We start from the raw sequence: 15267 nt of genomic DNA, 5'->3' as shown, positions 1-15267 counted from the left end.
TCATGATGTAAAAAGGAGCAGCATGGATATTATTTCCTATTACCAAACTAAATAGAACCAAATGTGTTTCATGTCAGAATGCGTGTTCCAAAAATCCCAGGACAGTCCAAGACACCTGAAGAAACTGCAGAGGAGGGAACTTCTTAGATGCTGGTCTGAGTCTGAGGTTGAAATACACCACGGCGACCCACAACAGGGCGAGTTCTAAATGAGAAGTGCCTAATGAGATCAGTGTCTCCTTTAATGCTCCAAAGATTTTAATTAAAAGCTTGTCCAAAAAGAGTAAGTGCAAACGGGAGAAGTTAGTGTCAAAATTGCCAGTCTCTTCTCAAAAAAAGAGGTCTTGTGGAAGCTGTCACAAGTTTGTAACTACCCACTATTAGCTTAGCTTGCCTGGGCATACCGCAGGCTTAAAATAGGAAGCACTAAATTAGAAGCTGAGTTAAGAACCTTTGAACATCTGCCTCTACAACAGCAAGATCTATTAAGCATTTGAGTGCCACTTCGGTAACCCTGTCAGGAGTAGAAAGGTTACTGATTTTTGTCTCTCTGGAGTCTGGAAATCAATATCCTAATCAACCTGTGGACTCATTCTGTTTCAAGTTCTACTAAGTTCTTAACGCACACATATTCCTCTATCCAAATAGTTGAATTTGGATTGAAGAATTCTGATTGAATAATTGAAGAATAACTGATTTTTATTGAACAAGAAGTAAAAAGCCTGGATACAAATTCCACTCTTGCCACTTACGGATTGTCAGTTCACTTAATATAATTACGAACTAAGTACCAGCATAACTGAGAAATACCTCTTTAAGGAAACAGTGGAAAACTGCATCAGGACTGAGATTAATCCTCACATGCCCTAGTAAACTTTATTCATCAAAAACTAAAAAGGACTTGGACATGTTCCTCCAGGTACTTGTGTTTTAATAGTTAAGAGACCTTAATGTCATTTGACATCTTGGCAAGATCAAAGCTTTCAGCAATATGTTGGTTACCTCTGAAACATCTGAATACTCTTAAGAATTTTGCTAGGATAGTTAGCAGGAACTGCAATGCACATATATGAAGAGACAGGCATGAGCACCTCCCTTGACCAGTATACATAACCACTGCATACGACCTTACAGATCTTACTGGTATGTTATCTTCTTCCATCAACCATAGGCAATCTGATTCACAAGCAAAAATACTAAATAAATCATCATGAATTTGCTTTCAGATAAAGCCAGTCTGGAGGAAAATGACTAAGTTTTCCTTGACTGCGTACCATACATCAAAGCAAAAACTATAAGAGAAACACCCAACGGGACTGTACTACTCTGCACAGAGACCTACAAATGTGACCTGACAACTTGCAGAAACAACATTGGGGTGTTCAATGAAACAGTATCAGGCAAGGATCTGCCAGAGGACAAGTGTGATGAAGAGACTGACATGGACAATAATGCGTAGTACATGTATGTCTAGCAGAACAACACATTAAGAATTTCAAAGTATATGTTCACAAATGTTGTGGTTTTTTTTTAAAAAAATGTAACTCCACATTCTAACAAGAACAGCAAATATTTGAAGTTTTTCATTTAATTATCATTACATATACATTACAAAAGGCAGTCTCTTATATTTTGTAACTGAGATAGCTGCTTTCCTACAGAACAGTTGTTTTCCTACAGAATGGATCTTAAACTGGGCCTTTAATTAATTTTTAGTAAGGTATAAAACATGTATTTTCTCCCCTATTTAAGAAAATTATTTGTGCTTGAAGGCAGTGGAAGGAAGGAAATTTTAGAAACATATATTTCTTGATAGTTAAGGTGTCTCAATACATCCCTCCATCAAAACACACCCACATAGGTATCTTGCAGATATATTCATTATACATGTACATTGGTATATTAGTAGTACATTATTATGTATCTGCATTCATATAGCATGATTAGTAGTAGCTTATTAGTAGTATAAAAGTAGTACATGTGCAGTAATATAGCTACATTATGGGAGAAATAATATGTTACAGTTCCACTCAACACCTTAGCAGAAACAGCTTAAAACTAGTAATCCTCTATGGATTTCGGTTAAAGTCCTACAAACACACAGAGAGGTTCTACTTAAATTATCTGTTCCAAATATCAGGCCCTAACAACAGGTAGAGATACCTGCAACTATATTCAGCAGTGTAAGTCAAGCCACTACTGAGATTCTAAGTCAGGAATCCAACACAGGCTTAATTATCCACAAAAAATTTTCAAACTGTTTTGTAACACACTACCAATAAGAATTTCCTCAATATTAAACACTAGATACTTGACTTTCAAGCCAGACACACAGCAGATATCTTATGCAATGTCATCCATTCAAAAAAATCCTACTAAAATAATAGTTCTGCTAATTACAGTGCTGGCACACATGTAGATTTTCCAACTGACAGATTCTCCTCCCTACCTTCAGACAACAGAAAAATTTAAATTGCTCTGTCTCAGATACTGAGCAAGAAGATGTAAAATTCAAGATGGCTCTTGCTGCACAAACATGACAGTAACATAACACTGGAACATCTTATATGACTTTTAGAAATACTAGTTTTTAATATGGAAAGCAATATATCAGAAAAATCATCTTTTTATTTGATTAGAAAGCATTTTTTCCTTTTTTTATTTTTCTATTGTTTTTCTTCACTACAGAAACTAATGAAAACAGATTCTGTGAGCACACTGCTTTTCCAGCATATTTGCAAACACCACGTATTTGCCCTTTGCAATATCAAAACTAAGCCCTCTCTACAGCTCTCCTTTCCATTCATATAAAAATTAAAATTATAAAATCTAGTCTGGAGGTTTTTCCTACTGTAGCTGCTTAATTCCCTATTAGAGTCAATTCGTGTATCATCAAAAATCCTTTTTAGGGAAGCTCCTATTGCAGTCTGCTTTTTCTCTGATATTCCCTCCAGTTCGAAATACTTCCTTTTAACTTAATATTACTGATAAAAGCTGCAGCGATGAAATTCATTCCCTATCACCAAAATCAATCTTCATAATCCACTGCTGAAACCTCATCACAGGTATCTATCTGTAATTGCTTATTTTTCATGCCTATCTGTGGTTGAAAACCGATAAACAGAAGGATTTATTATACTGCCTTACTCGGAATTCAAACCACATTAGGTAACATAGCACACTAGCTGGCCCAAGTTTCTGCTCATGGGAGATATATGATATGCCATGACCCACAATTTCCACCCTTTGAAAAAAAAAAAAAAAAATAAGCAAAATATTAACTGACTTGCTGGGAAGTTTAACCACAGCAAGAATGGTTTTTAAAAGCAGCAATAAGTGAGTACAAAAAAAAAAAAAAGATAGTCTCTAAAATATCTTTCTTTAGATATGCCTGTAGGCAAATATCTAGATCCATAGAGCTAATGAAACCAGTTCTCTACCGACATACTCTGAGTAAGAATTACATCAACACAATCCAACTCTTGGCTTCCATAGCAGAAGCATATCAAAGAATGTCAGTTTATCTACATAATATCCCTAGGTTTTAAGACTTTCAGCATTTTATGTTAGACTAATTTTAGTGCTACACCTGTGTCGTGGTTTTAGCTGGGATAGAGTTAATTTTCTTCACTGTAGCTGGCATAGTGCTGTGCTTTGGACTTAGCATGAAAACAATGTTCAGATAACACACAGATGTTTGGGCTGTTGCTGGGCAGTGCTTGTACTAGTCAAGGATGTTTTTAGCTTCCCATGCTCTGCCGGGTGCACAAGAAGCCGGGAGGGGAGGGGGCTCAGCTAAGAGAGCGGATTCAAACTGGCCAAAGGGATATTCCGTATCATGTAACGTCATGCCCAGTATGTTAACTGGGAGGAGCTGGCCGGGGGAGGGAGGCAGCAATTGCGGCTCAGGGACAGGCAGCGTCGGTCGGCAGGTGGTGAGCGGCTGTATCGTTCATGTTTCTGTGGTTTTTTCCCTTTTTTCCTTTCCCTTCCTTTTCCGTTTTGTTATATTAACATTATTGTCATTATTACCATAATTTTTATTTTATTGTAATTATTAAACTGTGCTTATCTCAAACCACAAGTTCTTTTGCTCTTCCGATTCTCTTCCCCACCCCACAGGGGTGGGGGGAGTGAGCGACTGGCTGCGTGGTGTTTAGTTGCTGACTGAGGCTGAACCACGACAACCTGTTTAACCTTTCAACAGATGCAAAAAATGCAGGCCACCTCAGCTATCTGAGGAAACTGATTCAGTAAAATCAGAATTACTGCACATCCAATAACACTCCTTCAAGTCCACAAGGTCCAAGCCATAACAGAGACAGGATTTGTGCAATATCTAAAATCTCCCTAGTATGAGACAAAATTCAATTTTTTGAAAGGAAGTCACTTCTCCAAGAAAAGCATGAAAATCTGTTATTCAAATGCCTTTCAGAAAACAGCAGTGCAGATCAAGGACAGTGTCTGCTGTCAGTCCCCTTGCTAGATTCCGTTTTCCAAGTCTCCATGATCAAAGGGCAGACAGTGCCTCATTAAGCACAGTTGTTAAGACAGAGAAGCTTTAATAAAGGCAGAGCTAAATATATAGGAGAAAACATAACATTTTAAATTAACTATTCAAAGTTAGAATTTGATCCTTTGGTGAGATATTGTACAACCACATTTGTACAATAAAATAAACTTCTAATTAAAAAAAACCCAACCAACCAAAAAAAACCCAGAACCAAACACAACAGAAAAAACCTTAATACCCCTATACTGTGAAGACTGGGTTACATACTTTGTCCAAAAAGCTTAGGAAAATTTCTAATAAATAAAACGTGTCACAATCTTGTAAAATTATTAGTAATTTTTCACATCAAATTTAAGACATATGGAAGGACTTAGTATTTAGAAGGAGCAGAAAGCCCTCTCAAAGTCATGAACCTCTAGGTGAATCCAAGTTAAAGACTTGTCAAAATTGAAGAACATACTGAGAATTGCAGGAAGCAACCAAGTATCTTGATCAGGTAATGGTCCCTTTCTTCCTCAGAAAGAATGTGAAAAACACTCTTTTGTGGTGTTCACCATTCTAGGGAAAGGTTTCAATGTAAAGTGACATGAACTAGTCTGTCCAACCTAATACTGAAGTTGGGTTATAAAGACTCATTGGATTGCATGCAGATACTGCAAACTAATAAATCCTGCCATTTCATACAGCAACTGAAAAAAATATATTTCCCACATACCTATATTGTTACAGCAAGGGTGGCAGGAAGGAGAAGAGGGCTTTAATACTTAATTGTCCAGTTAACAACAACTTTCAAATGTTACACTGGTTAAAACAAGCCTTGAAAAAATCACACATGCCGAAACAGTTCGATTGCAATTTCAGATACTGTAGGTTGGAGTTGCCTCTAAACCCATCGCTTTTCACCATGTCAAATTATAAAAGATGCTGTCAATCTGAAATCCAACGTATTCTCAGATGTTTGATTTCATTAGGATTATATGACTGTCTTTTCTCACAAAAATCCAATGGATACTTTGATAAGAGAAGACTTGAAAACAAAATCCTCATATTCATTAAAAATGTAGGCTTCTCTGCTTCAGTGTAGTTGATAAAACTGATAATGCCAGTCATTCTGGTTTAAAAAATCTGACAATACAGAATATGTACTTGACTGAACATGTCTCTACAACTGCGGACAAATATTATACAATCCTTTAATGTACTGGGGGAAGAGTTATTATATTATTATGAGTAAACAATAATGGGTGAGAAGCTAGGTTGCTCTTGGCATTTTTAGGTCATTTCAATTTATTTTTAAAAGGAGATTATGAGAGTGTCAAAAGTCTTGCAATCCTTTAGGTCAATATCACGATTATATTCTGGTCTACATCTATCAGCAAATTAAGTATTCAGGTTAGTATTTTTGTTTTTGAAGTTGCTCCAACTTCTAAGACTTCTACCTTAAACAAACAAGTGTTTTTTGAAAACTCAGGGGGTTTGTTATTTGTTTGGGTTACTACAAGTAAAATATTTTGGGTTTGGTTGAGCGGATATGGTCGTTTTGACAAGGCTTTGCAAATATCATAGTGAACTCTTAACACCTCACTCTTATAATATGTCTTCATGTAAAATATCTACTGACTTAAAGTTTGGGAAGATACATTTCCAGATAAAAATCTTAATGTCATAAGCCTCTAGATGCAATCAGGAGAAATCTCTGTTCCCATTTTCATACCCTAACATGAGATAAAAACTACCGGTTATTGTACCAAGTCCTACTGTATACCCTTAAAAAAACCACCACAATTATGCATGAACATTTCTCTACAGTCATTTTTGAAAATTCATTAAGCATATGATGGGCTACTTTTAAGTGCAGTAGTTTGCTCATTCATAAAACATAAACCTTCTAAAGAGAGAACTTTGATGGGCTCAAGCTATGGACAGCCCACAATTCCTCCTAATATGCCTTACCTTTTTTGCAGATCGAAAAATGACAGTCTGTCACATCTCTGTTCCTTACCCTCATCTGACTTTTAAAATAGTTAAAACAAATGAGAAAACAGAAGTACAACAGTAAAGAAAGCATCAGAGGAGCTAAATGATTGTGGCAGAGTGGATCTTAATATAAATTACCAATTGAAAGAGAGTGAAGTGATAACCATGTTATCAGGGACTTCCCAGTGTGGTATCCATCTGCTGAGAGCGGCAGACAGAAAAACCAAGCTTGCCCAGATGTGAAATACATGACTACGAATTAATAATCACAACAGACATCCTTAAATAACAAGTCATGTGTCTTAATAAATGATTACTGATTACCAAAAAGTATTATCTTAAGGAGAGAAGTTAGCTAAGGAGGCAGCAGCTACCATACCACTGTGAGATGGGAAGCTCTCATGAAATTTTCCTTTGTATTTCTTGGGGAAAATGTGATTTGTTTCTCTGTGGACCATCATGTGCAAAGAATAAAAAAAAAAAGCCGCCACAGTCAGTAGCCTCACCAACACAGCCTGCCGTACTTCTTTGTATCATTATGCACAGAAAGTCTTTTGAACTAACTTTATCTGGACTGCAAACCTAAACACATGAAAGACAGGAAATCATTATTCATTTTAATTTTCCAGAAAAAGAAAACTTAAAAAAATAAACCTGACCACAGCACATCATGTATCAACATTTATACGCATCATCAGTAAACTGAAGCCTACTTGTACCACACAGAACTCTTGTCACTAGGGCTACAAAAAAGCAATAAGCTGGTATCTGCTGAGTGCACTGTTATTACAGGGAGAAAGGACACTAGGCTGTGAGACTTCACAAACATTTTATTGCAGCAGGGAAGAAAGACTGATGCATCTCAGTTTCTATTTCATACTGTGCTGAGGAGTAAACTGCCATATAGGTAAAGCCTCCCTTATCTGTTTCAACCCTCTTCCAGCTCTATTGCCTCCAACTGTCCTTATCCCAAAGCTGGCACTTCCTTAACACTGACTTTTATATGCAACTCCCATTTAAAGAAGCAAAATTGTTTTATATGCATAAGATAAATCATCTTAGGCAATCAAATTTCCTATTTAAGAAATTATGACCTCTTTTATCAGAAAAAGGAAAAACAAAAGTGGAGTTTTTTGAAACAATAAATATTATTAAATACTGTATATTAAGTGAATCAGAAGGAAACTGGCTTCAAAATACTGAATTTGTCCCCTATTTACACCAAAACACTTCGAAGACAAAGGAAAATTCACTGTGGGCTAAGCTTCAGTCTCTCTTTCATTCTCAAACCCAAACATACCAAGAAGGTTTGAAGATATTCTGTCTACAAATTTGGGCACTACTGAGACTAACTGAAAAAAAGACAGGTTAGGAAAAACTGAAATAAAACTATTTCAAAATCAAACAAGTGTAACATAATTGCCATGTCAGTCAGAGAATCAATGCCCGGTTCAAGATGTTATAAACCAGCTTTGAGGAAGATCCTATCCATATGTTCCATAATTTACTACTTCCATCAGATTAACAGATTTGTACTGAAATTTATTAGATATTAAAAACTTTTAAAAAAAGGCAAGTTTATTTCTTTTGCAGAAAATGAGTGTTTGAGATTATGAACAGCCAGAACATCTAAACAGCTTTGGTGTTGAAGTCCCAGTAGTTTCACAAATATATTTTTAATCTGACTGCTTGGAGTAGAGCATATAGTATCAAAACTTTCAGACTGAATAAACACCAACATGGTGCTCTGAAGCTTCCCCAGACATTCCTTTCTACCACAAATAAGTAACATTCCCAACCTGTAAACACTCAGAGTTGTCCTGAACACACACAGAATGTACGTTTCCTTTTGACTTAATAGCATGAAACCCATTGCAGTTTAAAGAAACGCATCTGCTGAATAATAGATGACAGTTTCAGGTTAAGCCCAGCTTGATGTGTAACCATTAACATGGCTGTAATTCATAGAAGAGGTACTAAGAACTGCAAAAGACAAAACATCACCCAGAAGCTACTTAATTCTTAGGGATGATCCACACAAACTCAATACAGCTAGTAAGGGGCGAAGGCCTCAGATAAAATTAAAACAGATGATCCTTGGCTTGCAAGCATGAAAACTTTCAAGGTTTAAAATATACATATCACTAAAATCGGTACCTCCACTTTATCTGTTCATTTTAAACAGGACAAATATACTTAAAACATAAATGACTACTGTTAACTATTTGGAAGGCATGTCAAATATCACCCTTAGTAAATCCTCTGATAAGAAAAAATGAACGGCAAGGGATTACAAAGCTAATGCCAAAGGATGAAGTAAGGTCAAAGGAGCCTGAGACGGCAGAGGATTAAAGAGACAGGATCTTTCATGCACCTCCCCCAAGAATTACTGGAATAATAATGGCTCCTTCTCAAATTAAATGCTAGGTCTATGTTAAAATATTAATGTGTATGACAGTCTAAGAAATTTACCTTCTGTTCACTGGGTAACAATTTGACATAGTATTACATTTTTGTGAAGACTAAATAAATTGCACTAAATAAGTGAAATGGGATAAAATCTGAAATGCTACAGAAAACGTGAGCATAACCATCGCTCCCTCCAGGCAGGGTTAACTGAAGAATATCGCTCAGGGCTGGGTGATCAATGGGGTCACTAAAGGAATTTGCTCATGAAGAACCATGAGCCAAAAAACATGCTTATGAAGTTAAGGCCTGAAATTTTGGAACTCTGTTAGGCTCTTGTTGCTCAAACTAACATACAAGTGTTTCCTGGTGTTTCTCTTTGTTTGGGGTTGTAGGCTTTCTTTGGTTGTTTTTCTTTTGCCCAATGTATTTGTAAAATTATGAAAAACAAATATTATTGGGCCATATTTCAATTTCAAATGAGTGGTTTCAGCTCTCTTAAGATTAAATATTCTGTCCAGCATCCAGACAGAGCTATTTAAGCTCTCAAGGTACTCAGGGTATAGAGAATATTTTATACAAATGCACACATGCTGCTGCTGAAGCTACATAATTTAGCTGCCAAGGAGCAGCAAGGACAGGCTGCTCCGCAGAGTAAGATCGAACAGGAGTCCGAGGGTGACAGCAAGACAGGCAGGGGCACAGAGCACCATCCTCAGCAAGTGCAGCAGAGCAGGTCGCGTGACATAAACTTGGTTCGTTCAACAGTCCAGTGGTCACCAGGCAAATACACAGTGATCAGGTGCGTCTCGGGACAAGCGGGAAACCAAGGCATCCAGGCCATGTCAGGGTCAGCAAGATCCACAGCCAGGTACAGCACACCCCCGGGGGAGCTCGAGAAAGGACCAGAGCTTAAGGGCGGTCCTGAGACATGGGGCAGAGGCCACAGGCAAGGCTTCTGACAGCTAACTGTGTGATCCAGGGTTAGCGGGCTGCATGGTGTCAGAGCTGGCCTTGAACACGGGCAGCCACATCCAGGGAGCAGGAGGACATGTTACTGCACTCCAAGACCTGACAATCATGTTGGGCAGGTCAGCCCTAATCTGAAAGGTAACATCCTACCAATCTATGAAAACTATCAGGCTTGACTGATCTGTGACCTCTTCTCTATACCTTAAAAATGACTTCTGCCTGGTTTTATACCTTCCTTCTAAGAATTCATGCGAGGAACTCATCTGACCTTGAACTACAAAACCAGACAGTGTCTCCTTCTGTTGTGGAGGAGTAATAATTCCAGGCACTGGATAAGTACAGCAGACCCCTTGCCATATGAAAGGCACCTAGCACTATAGGTCCAGATTTTCCTGCTACTGCTTTCCAGTGACTACTGCTTCCAGAAAACATATAAACTGTGTTAAATTTAAGTCTACAAACTATCAAATGGCCACAAAAAGTTATACAGTGAATAAAGAGAATTAGTAAATACTATTTCCTCTACAGACTGCAGTTAATTTTACTGTAGCACTAAAATACATGAAATAATTATTTATTGTTTGGTGTTCTTTGAAATAAATAATGGAAAATTTTGTCATCTACAATTAAAAAAAGAAAACAGGAATTCTATAACCAAAATATTTCCAGTCAAAAAGTAACTACAGCATGTAGCTGCACTGGTAATGACAATAGTGATAACAGTGATTCATCCACATCACTACAATGAGTCCTACAGCTCAGCTGCAGCTTTGCCAAAAAACCCAACCCTGCACGCTGAAGAGTTGTTCATGCTGCAAATGCCCCTCAAAGCTACCCCTGATGCAGGAAAGCATACACCAGCGCCAAGCCTATGGTCACACTATATGGTTCTACTACGAAAGGCTCCGCGTAGCGAGGAGTGAATCTGTGACATTGGTAGTTACTTCCCATCCCCAGTGGAGTGAGCTAGGTTAGCTCATACCTTCAACAAGCTGCAACTCAGAGTGAGAAAACCCTTCTATGAAGATGTGAAAGATTATGTGCTTGTTGAGGTGCTAAAGGTCTGGCTGCATCTGGAACAGCGTTTACTTCAGTGGAACACCAGTCCTGGACACACTGCCATGTAGATTAACCAGGACAGAATTGAAAGGAAGCAAATAGAAAAGTATTTAAAAATTCTATTTTAGCTGAAGAGAAAAAAAATAAACAAACATGCAGCCTGTTACATATCCTTTGTGCTCCTCTGAATAAAAATTAATTCAGGAACAGGACATCTCCTACACAGTCCCATTTATGAACTAAAGGGTGAGGGCTGTCACACCAACTAGGAAGAAACACTGCTGAACTACCATATACCAGTCTTCTTGCTACTGTTTTGAGAATGCTCCATCAGCAAAATAAAATAAATCAGTTTTTCTTCCTAGAGATGTGTTGGGACCACTTGTGCCACAATGCTTTTAAGCATTCTTTACTACATTAGGTAATGAAGTGCACATTACAAATGAATCGCTATAAACTACATTGAAAAAAGAAAGGACAAAGAGGGTAGACTTTATATGCTAAGGCAACTAAAAATCTTGTCTTATCCTTGACATCATTGCCTGGGTTGAAGAAGAGACTAATACCAGAATTAATCAGTAGATAATTTTCAATTCTCACATCACTGCCTCTGAGTAATGACATCCCCTTTGGCATGTAGCCTTGCTCAAGACTGAGTAGTGACGGTAGGACACAGAAAGCGTTTGTGTTTTGGAAATTGGTCTATCAACCCCTTGGTTAGCAGCCAAAGCCCAGGCTGGAACACAGCACAAAGCCAGTACCAGTGACTGACACCAACATGCTACAGCGATAGGCATGGCAAAGCCCAAGTGAGAATGAGAGAAGGATCTGAGAGTTGTTCCTCAGGACCAGAGCGAAATGAGCTGGTGATCTAGCCCACTTCACAGGGGAAAGCATCCACGTCACTGAAACTGTCAGCACTAATCAGAATCCCTTCAGGGAACCTCTGGGATTTAACAGACACCAAAGAATAAACTGCCTCTCACTCCTACAGGCTGCCCCTCAGTCAGAAGAGATGCGGGAAAGGAATAGCGTGGGAAGCTCCCCTGCCTGCACAGCTCTGTGGCTAGCAGAAGTTACTCCAAGCAGTTGCACTGCTGAAAACCTAATAGCTTTCACAAGCACTAGGAGCCCCCTAATACAAAACCCTTCCTAAACCTTTCCAAGATGACATCAAGCCAACCAACTTACTTGTGCTGATACAAGTTTCTCCAAAATACTCACGTTCTGGGTGATCTTCAGAACACTGTTACAATCACAAGTAACAGCAAAGTAGGAGACACAGCGAATGTACACAGATATCCACCATCCAGGGAATTAAAAATATGCTTAAACTAAGCTGTGTTTTCATAGGTGAGAAATATTAACCAAGATCGCAATTCAAAATTAAAAAAAAAATTTAAAAAGCAATCGATGTAATCAGCCAGAGGGAAATGAAACGAGCTATTCAAGTTAACTTGAGCAAGACACTGTGAATGCCCATGACAGTTTAAATCACAAACGTGCCATTTTAATGGTGTACGTTGGACTGCTCACAGTTTTAAAAAAGAGCAGGCACATAAACAGAAAGGCACCGATCTTGCAGAAACATCATGCCTGTGAGTCAAACATGCTTACCTTTAACAACTCAAAACTCAATGACTTCAGCTGCACACTTCCAGTTAAGCACTTACAGGCTCCAAGCTATGGGGAGCATTTTAGTAGAGAAGACTTGTGTGTAGGCAGCGTGTGTACCTAACATGCTTTGTCTCAACACATATATAATGTAAGTAAGTGTAACTTTGGTTACACTACAGATTTTCCATGCAGCTCATTAATGACCAAGAATTTTAACAGGTGAAATACTCAAAGTCTGATAACCACCTTCCTGCTCCAAACATTTTCACACAGCTGCACAGCCCTTATTCACTAAACTACATAACGCTTCGTGTCACCTACAGTGGTTTAATACGTATGATTTACAGATTTAAAAGATCAAAACTGCATTCCACAATGCAACAGCATATGACACCAGATGCTAAATGATGACACCAGCATATAACACCTGATGCTAAACCGTCATTGCATGCTTGTTGTCACTCCGGGACTTTCTGCTCCTTGAAAGACCGACCATCCCCAACCCGCCGGCCGGACGGGGCCCCTCGCTGCTCTGTGCGAGCCGCAGCTCCCGGTGCGGCAGCCCCCGCCCGCACCTACCTCGACGCTCCCGGACGCGGACGACGAGGTGCCAGGCGGCCGCCGCCTCCCGGTCCAGGGCCGCGGCCAGCGTCACCTCGCCGCTCTCGCGCTCCACGGCCACCGGCGACTCCTCGACGGGCGGCGACACCAGCTCGAACCAGGCGGAGGCGAAGGGCGCCGGGGCCAGCGTGGCCAGGCGGCTGCCCGGGCGGGCGTCCTCGGGCAGGGAGAGCGCCGGGGGCGCGGCGGGGGACGGCAGCGCGGCCCGGCGGCGGCGGGGGGCGGCGGGGCGGAGCGGGGGCAGCCGCTTGGGCTGGGGCAGCACCTCCAGCTCCAGCGGGTCGCTGAGCAGCGCCGGCCGGCCGCGGTCCCGCGCGTAGAGGCGCAGTGAGATGGGGGCGCGCAGGTGGAGCAGGGAGCGCACCAGCACGACGCGCCCGCTGCGCGGCACCACGAAGAAGTGCGCGCTGGGCGGGAGGGCGAAGTAGCGCAGCTCGGCGTTGGCGCCCGCGTCCGCGTCCTCGGCCCGCGCCTGCCACACCTGGGACTTGAGGGCCAGTGTCTCCTCCACGCGGAGCTGCGTGACGCCGGGGCGCGGCCCCCCCACGAAACGCGGCGCGTTGTCGTTCTCGTCCAGCACGCGGACGGTGAGGGCGGCCAGCTCGGCGGCGGCGGGGCCGCGGGGCGGGCAGCGCTTGCAGCACAAGCCCAGGCGGAGGGAGTAGAGCGCCCTCGCCTCGCGGTCCAGCGGGCGGCGGGTGCGCAGCCAGACGCGGGCGGTGCGGGCGTGCAGCGACGCCTGGAAGTGCGAGCGGCCCTCGCCCAGCAGCTGCAGGTGCCAGCGGCGCCCCTGCACCTTGGCGCACCAGGGCTCGGGCCCCAGCCGCGTCAGGGGGATGCTCAGCCCTCGCACACGCGTGCCCGCCGGGCGGTTCTCCGCGACGTGGCCGCCGAACGACGGTTTCCTCCGCGGGGCGGCGCGGGCGGCGGCCAGAGCCCAGCACAGCAGCAGGCAGCCGGCAGCGCGGCGGGCTCCGCGGGGAGCCATGACTGCCGCCGGCGGTGGCTCCCGGCGGGCTCCCCGCGACGGCGCGGCGCGGTGAGTGGGCGGGCGGGGAGGGGCCGGGGCCGCTGGGACCCGCCGGCCAATCGCCGGGGCCGGGGCAGGGCCGGGGCCGGGGGCAGCACCGCCCCGGTGGGCGCCGCGCTGCGGCCGCGGCACCTGCCGCCTTCGGCAGGGAGCGGTGCGGCGTCACGAGCTCACGCAGGGCTATAGCCTCATTAAGGTTGGAAAAGACCTCTAGGATCATCAGGTCCAACCACCAACCCAACACTACCATGTCTCCTAAACCATGCCCTGAAGGGCCACGTCTACATGTTTTTTAAACACCCCCAGGGATGGTGACTCTGTCACCTCTCTGGGCAGCCTGTGCCAATGCCTGACCACTCTTTCAGTACAGACATTTTTCCTAATGTCCAATCTAAACCTCCCCTGATGCAGCTTGATGCTGTTTCCTCTCATCCTATCACTAGTGACTTGGGAGAAGAGACCAACACCCACCTCGCTACAACCTCCTTTCAGGTAGTTGTAGAGAGCGATAAGGTCTCCCCTCAGCCTCCCCTTCTCCAGACTGAACAACTGCGGTTCCCTCAGCCGCTCCTTACAAGACTTGTTCTCCAGACCCTTCACCAGACCCTTCGCTGCCCTTCTCTGGACACGCTCCAGCACCCGCATGTCTTTCCTGTAGCGAGGGGTCCAAAGCTGAACACAGTATTCAAGGTGCGGCCTCACCAGTGCCAAGTACAGGGGCACGATCACTTCCCTGCTCCTGTTGGCCATGCTATTGCTGATACAAGCCCAGATGCTGTTGGCCTTCTTGTCCACCTGGGCACGCTGCTGGCTCATGTGCTGGCTGTCAGCCAGCACCCCCAGGTCCTTCTCCGCCAGGCAGCTTTCCAGCCACTCTTCCCCAGGCCCGTAGTGTTGCATGGGGTTGTTGTGACCAAAGTGCAGGACCCGGCACTTGGCCGTGTTAAACCTCATACAACTGGCCTCAGCTCAGGAACTGTCCCTACTGGGTTTACTACCCATTAGACCAAACTTTCCTTCCTATGTATTAATGTCACCACTTGCTTCACCTCCTGAAGCCCTGCAGCCTTCCC

General features: G+C 42.7%; 1 protein-coding gene across 4 annotated transcripts in view; it reads right to left on the bottom strand.

The window, feature by feature from the left end:
* LOC142061001 (neural-cadherin-like) overlaps nucleotides 1-14191 on the bottom strand; it is a 62341-nt gene extending 48150 nt beyond the window's left edge. For all 4 annotated transcript variants that reach the window (XM_075101448.1, XM_075101450.1, XM_075101449.1 and 1 more), the window contains exon 1: nucleotides 13123-14191. In XM_075101448.1, coding sequence (XP_074957549.1) covers nucleotides 13123-14152 — 1030 coding nt within the window. In that variant the 5' untranslated portion in view covers nucleotides 14153-14191. The remainder of the gene's footprint in view (nucleotides 1-13122) is intronic.
* Between the last annotated feature and the right edge of the window lie 1076 nt (nucleotides 14192-15267).

This window comes from Phalacrocorax aristotelis, chromosome 8 (genome assembly GCF_949628215.1).
Source record: "Phalacrocorax aristotelis chromosome 8, bGulAri2.1, whole genome shotgun sequence".
NCBI lineage: Eukaryota > Metazoa > Chordata > Aves > Suliformes > Phalacrocoracidae > Phalacrocorax > Phalacrocorax aristotelis.
The sequence above is the reverse complement of the archived record's forward strand: the minus strand, read 5'-3'. Positions and strand labels throughout refer to the sequence as shown.